The sequence below is a fragment of the Anopheles nili genome, chromosome 2 (assembly GCF_943737925.1).
Source record: "Anopheles nili chromosome 2, idAnoNiliSN_F5_01, whole genome shotgun sequence".
NCBI classification, from domain to species: Eukaryota; Metazoa; Arthropoda; class Insecta; order Diptera; family Culicidae; genus Anopheles; species Anopheles nili.
Genome location: NC_071291.1, coordinates 55,955,137 through 55,966,078, shown reverse-complemented (window position 1 = coordinate 55,966,078; position 10,942 = coordinate 55,955,137). Strand labels below are relative to the sequence as shown.

The window sequence follows — 10,942 nt, the reverse complement described above, 5'->3', positions numbered from 1 at the left end:
CATTATCATGAATCGAATGAATAAAGATAATGATAAAATATCAACACCTTTTTCTGCGTTGTACTACTGAAGCATGAAATCCATGACATTCGGATTCGACTCGTGGACTAGGCAATTTGCTAACCGACTAGTTAATACGATCGACACGATTAATAGCTGCCCTGAATGACTGACATGATCAGTTCTCAGAGTCTCTGTTTGTCAGAATCTGCGATGTAATACTCACGGTAATTACTGAACTTTATCAACGTAACTTTCTGTTCAAATTCGCTTGCAATTAAATTGAGCAAATGTGGCATGTTTGAAATGCGCGCCTTAACTGTCACTGTCGTAATGCATGTGACTTTTGTTTTGACAACAGTTGTTTTATTCCACTACGTTTAACTACACTCCGCCATAGCCGGTTGTTGATAATTAGTGTTGTTATTATCTCTATTTTAGTGCAGACCAGTCAGTATTTTAGAATTGATTTGTGTATTTTGGATATTTGTTTCAACATAGCTAAAACAACGTATTTTCACGATCATTGTATAAACACGCGTGTGCAGCATTCCGTACGTAAGATCTAATGTTTACTGTTTACTCATAGATTGTTCCAAATGTAGAAAAATCGTTTCTGATTTGTTCGTATCTTCGCGAAATCCAATCGTATCTTTAAATAGAGTTTTTCTTTCGCATTCGCATTAAGGTCATGGAAAGTCTTTCCATTTAAATTTGTCCCTGGAGTTTTGAGTAGATCATCGCAACAACAACAATAAGTGTTTTAAATAAGTGTATATTTTGCGTCGGATAAATATGGCCAAATCTCTGAAGGAATGCTTTTTGAGGCCCATATCTAGCGATCTTCCGGTAATACGCATCAATTCTGAGCAAACATTCGTCGGTCGCAGTGAGGAGACGAAGATACTGGATGTAAATTGTTCACGAAAGCAAGGCAAGTAAGAGCGCGGTTTTGTGCGGACGCATAACGAGTTGATATTAAATTAATCTCTTTTGCATTGCAGTTTGTCTGAAGGCTAATTTAGATCCAGAATACGTCCTGGTGAAACGGCTTGGAACTAATTTTTCGATTTTGAATGGAATGGTACTTAAAAAAGACGTCGGCTATGAAGCGGTAGACGGAGATGTACTTGAACTTTTGCCCGGATTGCACAAGTACCAGATTGAATTCAAGTTTGAAACTGGTAGTTCTATCGAAAAGAACTCGTCAAATGAAACCACTGCAAAACCCCTGGAGCAAGCCAATTCCGATGACAAACGATCTCGAGAAAAAAGCTTATCCAATAGATCGGGAGGATCGCAAGGATCTTCCAAACGGTGTGATGTACTGCACAAAGCTCCAAACTTTGAAGCTCCTTTGAAGCAAACCGATTCCGGCGGTAAACGATCGCGTGAAGAATGCTTACCAAGTAGATCGGGAGTATCGCAAGGGTCTTCGAAACGGTCCAAGACGCTGCATGAAGCTTCACCAACGCTGAATTTAGAACCAGCGAAGAAACAGCCTTCGATACTTACCACGGAAGATGTGTGGGAATCGCAAGATAATAAACAATTGCACATCTACACCAGTGCTGGCGTGGTAGCGTCGGTGAAAATTGCATCGTATGACATGGACGGAACACTCATAAAGACTAAATCGGGTAACGTATTCCCTAAATCCATCGACGATTGGCAGATCGCCTTTGCTGAAGTGCCGGGTAAACTAAAATCGTTACACAAAAACGGCTACAAACTGGTCATTTTCACGAATCAAGCCGGTATCGGTAACGGGAAGATACGCATTGAGGACTTTCGGAAGAAGATAGAGGCGCTGGTAGGCAAACTGGGCGTTCCGATGCAGGTTTTCATCTCAACAGGAATGGGAAAGTACCGCAAACCACGAACGGGTATGTGGAAAATGCTCTGCGAAAATAAAAACGATGGTTTGGTCATCGATATGGCGCGCAGCTTTTACGTCGGAGATGCCGCTGGACGGCCGGAGTTGAAAAAGCCTGTCAAACGCAAAAAAGATCATTCCTGCGCCGATCGGCTCATGGCGATGAACGTTGGCTTGAACTTTCTGACACCTGAGCAACATTTCCAAAATGTTCCTGACACCAACTGGACGCGGCCGGAATTTGATCCGAAAGCGGTGTTCAGCTCGACGAGTAAGAACACGTTGCTCTCACCTGCAGGAGCGCAGCTCACTAAATCACGGCAGGAAGTGATCGTGATGGTCGGATATCCAGGATCTGGTAAATCCCATTTCGTGCGGACCCATCTCTCGCCGAAAGGATATGCAATTATAAACCGAGACACGCTGGGGTCGTGGCAAAAGTGTGTCGAACAGATGGAGACGTTCCTGAAGCAAGGCAAGAACGTCGTCGTTGATAACATGTGTCCGGATGTGGACAGTCGGAAACGATACTTGGTGGTTGCTGGTCGTATGAATGTTCCTATTCGGTGTTTCGTAATGGATGTCGATCATAAGCACGCTCGTCACAATAACGAATTTCGGATGATGACGGATCAGACCCATGCAGTGATACCAGAACTGGTTTTTAATTCCTACAAGTAAGTTGAAGCGCAGTAATTCAAGATGGTTTCTTTCTTTAAATTAATGTTTGGTTTGCCTTTCTAGGTCCAAATTCGTAGAACCATCTACCAGCGAAGGATTTGTCGAAATCGTCAAAGTGAAGTTTGTTCCGAAATTCGATTCAAAGAGCCATGAGGAATTGTATAAAATGTTTTTGTTAGAAAAATAGGATATTTAGATTTAAATTATCGCTAGTAAAGTAAAAAGTTCTGTAGAGAAAGAAAGATATTATGATCCCGTGTTGTTGCACAAACCTGTGAGTATGTTTATTTTTCAATCATTGGCGTTGAGAACTACTCCCATATTTCCTACAAAAAAAGTTACTATTTAAGAGTTGATTGAACCTCAACCATTCAAATTGAAAGATGGAGGTTCTAAGCAGAAATTATTTTTTCAAAACTTGTCCTATTCATTCATTGTATGTTACATTGTTATACATAAATTAAATCAAACATATCAGCTAGGAACCGTAGTACTTCAATATTATACATATTCGCAAGAAATGTCCTAGCTCGCACTGTTGAGCAAAAACAGTTGTTGATTGTAATGTATATATGTGGTAAGTATAATGTGGATAAAAATAGTGCAATAAAAAAAATTGAAAAATTTGATTATATAATTGTTAATTTAATGTAATATTTCTTCTTGGTTACTAAACACGGAAAAAAGTTCGTTGCTACTTTTGTAATTTAAAATTGAGCAAATTTGCTTTTAGTACAGCAGTGAGCACGATTTAGTACTATACTATGTTCACCTTGTGCGGTGCTCGAGAACTACATCTCACGAGATTTCTCATCACCCACTATAGTTTTCTCTGACTCATTAATATATGTAATAAACATTGTGAATTGCTCATGTACATGGTAAAGGAAAATTCACTTCCTATAATTTTATCAAGCCCCTGCAAAATTTTGAACTATTCTTCCTCCATCACATTTGAAAGTTTTATTCCTTTATTATATTTGATTCCAATGCTCAATTTAAAAGTAAAAGTTACACAAATTTGTGCATACTAAAATGAAAGTAAATCATTCATGGAATCAATGAGCATTTTTGCTTATTGATATTAGAATAAAAAATAATGGGCTATGAAATTAACCGTTCCTTGTTTCGACTTGTATGTGGATATTTTTTTCTATAATCATAAGCATATAATCTCCTAATACCATAGTTCCATCGACAGAGATTTATGACCGTGAAGTGTAACAAGCAGCGCCATAGTTGCCACTAGGCCATGCTCACGCTGGTTCTCTCATTTTTTATCCAGCCGTTGGATCGTTCGGACGCGTTGGCTGGACTCTTGATCCGTCGCTAAAGTACATTCCCGCGTTTCGAAAATCTAAGCTCCGAGTGCGGCTTACGAGGCTTGAATACCTATCAAGTGTGTATGGGAAATTTACGTGCCAAAGTGCAGCTGTTGGATAATATTACTGTTTATTACAAGCTTTAAATCAAGGGTGTTGTGTAGGCGTGTTGATGTAGAAGGGCGCCAACATTTGAACGCAAACTGTCTGTTTCCATTAGGTGTGTGTTAAGTGAGCTTTCGATTCGGAAAACGTGTATTAGGACTTGGTGCTTCATTTCACTCCCTCGTACGTTCGAGAAACAGTGTACTATGAAGAGGGTGCATATTTTAACGGGTTATTAGCAGCAAAGAAACATAACCAAACGGTTTTAATCATTCTTTGAGATGAGTAAAACTGTTGGTTAGTTTTATACCTCCCGTATAACCCGCAAACGGATAACGGTATCTGAAGATCATGCATCCGGTCGCCATTCAGGATCAGCTGATGAGGATGGCGCGTTGTCTCGCCATCCTTTAGCTGAGTGTGGCTCTGTATGCGTGTGAACGATTCGTGGCCAACTCAGGTTGTGCCTAAGGTTATGATGCAACGCGGTTAATGCACGGGCTAATGCTTTCTCCCTCCTTTCCATCGCAAGAACGCACGAAAGAGACAAACGAAAGGCAGGTGAGAAGCACAACAAACAACCATCAAAACAAACAGTAAAGTTGATGTGTGGTCACTTCTTCGCCAAGCTCACGGTCTTTTCCCGTGCACCTTCGCTCTGCTATTCTTGTTCTCCATCGACGGGGAAACGAAAACGGCACGCTCGAAATAAAACCACCTTGCCCAAACCGGCTTTGAGAAGCAGAATCTGAATCTGAAGCGCTCGCGAGTGTGTATGTGTTGTGTGCGAGCATTTTGTGGAGGGTAGTTTTGCGTATCCGTGAATGGAAGGCAAACAAGTTGGCCAGACATTCATATCCGATTGGTCGCGGTGAAGATCGAATATCCTTCCCTAACTGCCGTTTGACCATTCCGAAGGACCTTCCAAACGACACCCAAACGATCTGCAGCCAGGTTTTGTGAGAGAAATTTGAACCAAAATCAGCTGCAATTCCGCGACCGACAACCGGGTGTCGGATTTTGTATCGTTTTCGGTCACTTTCTCGCCAAACGAGAGAGAAAGAGAGAGAGAGAGTTTGTTGCTTGTGCGGAATGTGTGTTTGTGTGTGAACGATAGGTGAAGAAAGTTACGAAGCTCAGCTCTTACCTTGGTAACGGCTCCGTAACGCTCACGATCGTGGGGTGATGTTTTGGGGTCTCCTTCGTTTGGTGCGTTGATTTTTCACCCCTCTGGTGCGCATGGGGTGGGAAAACGCCACCCGACCGGTTTTTCCCCGCGATCGTCTCATCTCATACCTTTTTTTTCTTTCTCTCTTGCTTCCTTCTCCATCTCCGAAGGCTCCTTGCTCGAACCCTCGTTCATTTTCTCGCGCCAGTTTCCACCCCGCCGGTCGAACTACTCGCGGAATTAAGAAAAAAAGGGGGGCAATTGCGTGTAACGCCACACGCGTAACACGGCCCGCGTGCGTGCGTGCGGAAAGCAACCGCACAACTTTGGAAGTAAAAGTAGTGTGGCAAGAAGCCAGCAGAAGTGTGTGCTTAGAGTGTGTGGTGCAGTTGCAACGAAGCGGAAAACGCCCGAAGAAGATTGCCGCTGCTGAAGGTGGTGTGTGTGTGTGTGTGTGAACCGGAGTGAATAACGCGGGCGGGTGCAAGCCGGGTGGGGTCCGGTTGTGTGGAAAAGCAGATGGAAATAGTGGAAGGCGTGCGGTGCGTGGGGAGAAGAGTGTGAAAGAGCGAAAGGGGGAGGAAGGAAAAAAGGTGCAAAAAAAGGGGTGGCACTGGGTGAAGTTTGGCGGGGTGGTGGGGTGACCGTCTGTCTCTCTGTGCGCTAGAAGCTAAGAGGGCGCAAAGTGAAAGCAAACGGTGGAAAAAGGTAAAAGGTGTTAGATTACACGGCGTAGAGAGCCAACAGCTAGCAGAAACTTCGAACCGGCTGGAATCTGTACAGGTAAGAGAGAGAGAGAGAACCAGCTCGATGAGGGGTTTCATTTGAGTGCGATTGAACGCATTTTTGATCGTGCAAAAGGAATAAAATTATGCCTCAACGCGATATATGTTTATGCCACTTTAATGTTCAAAGCAGTTTTGTTTGTTTGAAATTGTTTAACTAATTTTTGCTCGAGATAAGCCATCGAAACACGAACACAACAGAAAGACAGTCGATCAACAAGAGGTGGATCAAGTGATGGCTAATTTCACACAAGCTCCACCAAAGCGCACCACTCGGGAAATGATCTGCATTATGCGGGAACATGAACCGTGAATGGCGTGTATCGTATGCATGACTGGACAGAAATCATGTCTGGGCGTTGTTGCTCCGCTGTTTGTGGTGTTGGTGTGGTCAGTTGGATGTGAAAAATTACATTTCATTGCGTCGCTCGTTTCGTACGTCGAAAAATGGTACACGGTAACATCAACCCGAGCCACCTACAAGAAGAGCCCGTTTGAACCCACTAGCGGGTGTATAGTTTGAACAAATGAAACGTTACTGCCGTTGGCCGAATGCCACACACTTTTCAATTCGCTAGGAAAACCTTCCTTCGAGGAGGCCCCTTTCCATACATTGCAGCTCGCGATTTCCTCGCGACTGCCAGCCATGGGTTAATGTAGTTGTATAAGCTTTTATGCTGGGCCTGCGATCCGATAAGTGCACCAAAACATAACTTGTTTTGCCGTTTACTTTTGTGCCTTCTTCTTCTACTGCTGCTGGGTGGAGGGTGCACATAAAGCACCACGGACCAGCAGAAAAATGTACCCCAATGTAAGGAAACGAGTTTATGCGGCTTTTCGCCCAGTGGAATCGTAAACTCTGGGGTCCCGTCACATCGTCTCCGGGGTGGTCGAACAGCAAATGCAGGCGATGCAATTCTTGGGGAGTCTTGGGGAGTTCGCTTTATAGTAAATCGAAAGTATTGCTTAAGAATATTTACCCAAATGAATCGTTAAAGGGCATGTCATTAGAAATCAAAGAAATGGCCATTATTGCACAATTGGCGCAAATGTCCTGAATAGTTCTTAGTAGTTATATGTCCTAAAACTTTTTATTGTACAAAGGACATGTTATACATGTTTCTCAATAATTTCTGTTCTGATAATTTGAATAAATTTTTTTTTAATCACCTTAAGACTGTCGCTTTTACTACCACCAATACTAGGAAGACTGAACAACGCACCTGCATTTCCCTTTTAATACACTTCCGCTCATAAATAATTCAATTTACGAGTCATCCTCCGTTTGACGGACTTCTAATATGATAGCATGTAAGCGTCAGGCACGTCATTGTAACGACAATCTAATCGATAGTAAAATTCCCCCCAACAAACACACACACACTCCCGATAGGCAGCGGACCTTTGACCCGGTTTGACGTACGACACACAATGACACATCCTCGCGCGTACGAATCGAAACGTTAATTGCCGCACTTACGGGCTAAATGATGACGTTGCCTTCCCGCCTAACTACCGGTTTGCGCTTCCGCCGTTTCGAGCGATCAGATTAGCGAAACGAAGCAACAATAACCACAAAAACAACTCCTAATGCGCCGGAGCTGTAACGTAGCATTTGTTTGTTGCAAATCTTGATCGATTTTATCCACCGATCCGTCTAGTTCCGGCTTCTGTGGGGGTGGTGCGAAAACATGGGACGAATGTAAACGTCAAAACAACCGATCGGTTGATGACGGTTTGATGTTTTAATTGAACTCACATTTGACCCATCGCCTTTCGATATTTCGGTTCCAGCGATCGCATAAGGTTTCGCGACGATCAGTGACAGTTCGTGCTTCAGGAAGCTACAGTTCAACTCCAGCATCCATTGGACGTTGGTGTGTGGTGGACTTAAAGTGCGATTACATCATCAGCGAGTACGACAACCAGCAACTATCGCTTGCCGGCAATATATGGTGACTTTTGCGTGGCAAAAGGAACGAAATTTGACGGTTTTAAACCCCGTCGAGCTTCTGGTGTCGTTCGGGGCCGATAGTGGTACGGTTCGTCACCGAATTTTGTTTGCGATTGTAATTTGTACATGTGTATGAGTGATAGTTTTTTTTTACTTTCGTGCCGTTACCGCGGTACCATCCGTCGATCACATGAGCCTCGTGTTTGAGCAACAGCTTTATTTGAACGGTGTGTGCTGGAGGCTTGTTAGTGGAGCGGCAGCAGCTGCGAGCAAATCCCGCGAGGGCATATTTTAAGTGGCATTAAACATGAAATCTGTTTGTATTTACTTCTTTCGGTGGACGTTTCCGGTTGCTGCGAGCCCATTTCTGGTAAACGTAAAAATCTAGGAAATGAAATAGGTAACGGATAAACCAGAAAGTTGATAGTACTACATACAATAATAGTATAAGATCGAGCGAGATCGTGTAATTTATGAATGTCATATTTTTTCACAAATCATGAAATCAATTACTATTTTAAAAAATAATGGTTGCATGGCTACTTGCATTACAATTTTACAACATATAGTATTTAGGATCTTATATGCATTGATGTTCTTAGCTTAACATATATTTCCTGAATGTTTACTTAATAAAAACGAAGAAGCTGTAGAATAAGGAAAACTATGATGCTCTACCTCTTGAATATAGGTCTATTATCCATCTACATATTAACTAAAATATGTTAAAATATATTTAAATTTTATGTAAAAATTACATTTTAGAGTTTAAAATTTTTTTGCTGTTAGTTGTGTTGTCATTTGTTTTACAGTTATCGATATCATATTTAATATCTCTCGCTGCTTGATAATTTTTTTTATTGCGCTCAATAGCCGTATCGCCACCTGTTATCTTAAATTATCATAAATACACGAACAAAGCGCATGCACCCAGGATTAACGAGTGGATAAGAGCCTGTATCCCGCCTCAGATGCCGTCCGATATTGTTTTCGCAGAAATCAATACATAAACACACTTTGGACTCGTGCATAATACCTACCGATGTAATAAAGTCTCACATTTTCCCCTACGCTTGATAGCGGCGCAACAATTATCGCTGTTTGCACCACTCGCAGGACATGCGGCAGGAGAAACTGAAAAGACCACGCATGTAACACGCTTTTGTTGCTGAGCGTTTTCAGCCTTTTTCTCCTCACAAAGCCCGTGGTTGCTATCTGTGGATCAATTTACGGTTTCGATCTAGTCGGTCGGTTTCCCGCTGCGGTAACCATGACGGCGCGAAAAATAGTCCGTGTTATCGCCTGTCAGTATCGCCTCGCAGGAGATGTTGGATGCGTCGGGGGTTGATTTCAAACATTACCGTCGATAGTTGCCTTATCGACACGATGATAGATACCAGACGCGTTATCTGTAATCTGGCAAAAGACGATCCGCAAACGGGAAGTCGATCAGCATCACAGACTGGTTGGAGAAAATTGAAGCATAGCTTTTCAACTACGTCAGGAATTAGACACCTTTTGACCGCAAAATCTCTTTCTTTTATCATATCGTTGAGCTTGCAAGATAACACCTCTATCAGACTTTAAGTGGTAAACATCACGTTACCAAACGGTGAGGAATGCATTTCGAAAGGAGCGACTCAAAGTCCACCTCCCGAAGGTTAATTCCCTATTTTGTCGTCACGTCCTCCATTGAGCTAATCCCCCCCGGCACTCCGGCACTCCTCAATCTTCGGTCACACAGAACGCGAATTGCAAAACACGCCATTTGCCGCTCAAATCGCCGCTAAATGTCGCAACGGTTTCCTGTTCTCGGAAACGCGCGCGCTCATCCCCTTTTTGCATAATGGTCGCGTGGAGGCGCGATTCGTTAGTGGCATGGTACCATGCCGTTCATCCGTCCGTCCTTGCCACGCGTTGGATGCACTTTATGCTGCACGAATGCATCCACCACCACCACCAACGTCACTCGAACAGCCACAATGACAGAGGGGGCCATCGCATAAAATGGCGAAATTCTGGTACGCGTGGTCCTTCACGCGCAAGGGATGGAGGGAGGGGGGAGGGAACCCGTGCGACAAGAAACTTGTTTTTTTTTTCTTCTCTTTCGTTTGGACCGAGAAGAATTTTGTCATTGCGCAAGGGCCACCGGGTGAATGTTGAAATGTGTGCGGAATCTAGCGACATCTAGTGGTTGCGGTCGCTTCGGAAAGGGAAGCCCCTTTTTGGGGAGGGGGTGGTTGAGAGGGTGGGAGGTGGTTTGGTGAAGTTCTGGTCCGCGGGTTTCCCTTTCCGAATTGCCGTGTATCACCGTTTAGTAGAAGGTTCGAGGAAACTACTGCGTGAAAGGAAGACATAAATCAAATGCCCTCTCGCGTCGTGCAGCTTAAGGAAGAATCGAAGGAAGTATAATTTTTTATTTATTTGCATAATGAAAAATATACGTACTTTCCGGCGGCTGCTGGTGTGAGTCAACGTGTGTGTTTGGGAGTTAAATTACTTCATATGAATTTCCATTATTTCATTTAACGAATCACCACATATTATGTTCCTATGCAAGCAGCTTGAACAGTGAATTTTCGGATAGACAAAGTCGTGGGCTCTCGCAACACGTCCGCAACGAACAAACTCTGGGTTGGCCAGCGGAACTAAGGGATTGGCAAAACCGAGCAAACGGTGGAGGTTTCGTTGCACAATCATCCGCAGGGTAACCAACCAAACCTAACCGAACGCGTTCGATTCTCGGTTGCATTCCGCGCCAGATGATAGAGAGTTCGCTCTTTCGCACCAACACACATGCGCCGCAAAAGTGCACTTGCGGTTCGCGCTTGTCTCCACCGCCAAGGTCTCGCGATGGTTTATGCTTCGTAAGGTACGCAGAAACAAAAGCAAAAAAAAAACATACTTGCCTTCCTTGGCGCAGGATTTGTTCGAAGCCCAACCGAAAGCTGCTTGAAATGTTGCGCCCAATCAAATTATGCCCGCTTTGCTGCTGTGGAGAAGGCGTTGGCGTAGTTTTGTTTTCCAATTTCCTCGTCCCTACAATCGAGC

General features: G+C 43.5%; 1 protein-coding gene across 1 annotated transcript; it reads left to right on the top strand.

The window, feature by feature from the left end:
• The first annotated feature begins 795 nt into the window (after window positions 1-795).
• On the top strand, window positions 796-2,805 carry LOC128720396 (uncharacterized protein F21D5.5). Its single transcript, XM_053814065.1, has 4 exons — window positions 796-934; window positions 1,005-1,260; window positions 1,369-2,553; window positions 2,621-2,805. The coding sequence occupies exons 1-4, from the start codon at window positions 796-798 to the stop codon at window positions 2,742-2,744; spliced, it is 1,704 nt and encodes a 567-aa protein (XP_053670040.1). The 3' UTR covers window positions 2,745-2,805.
• Window positions 2,806-10,942: the final 8,137 nt, after the last annotated feature.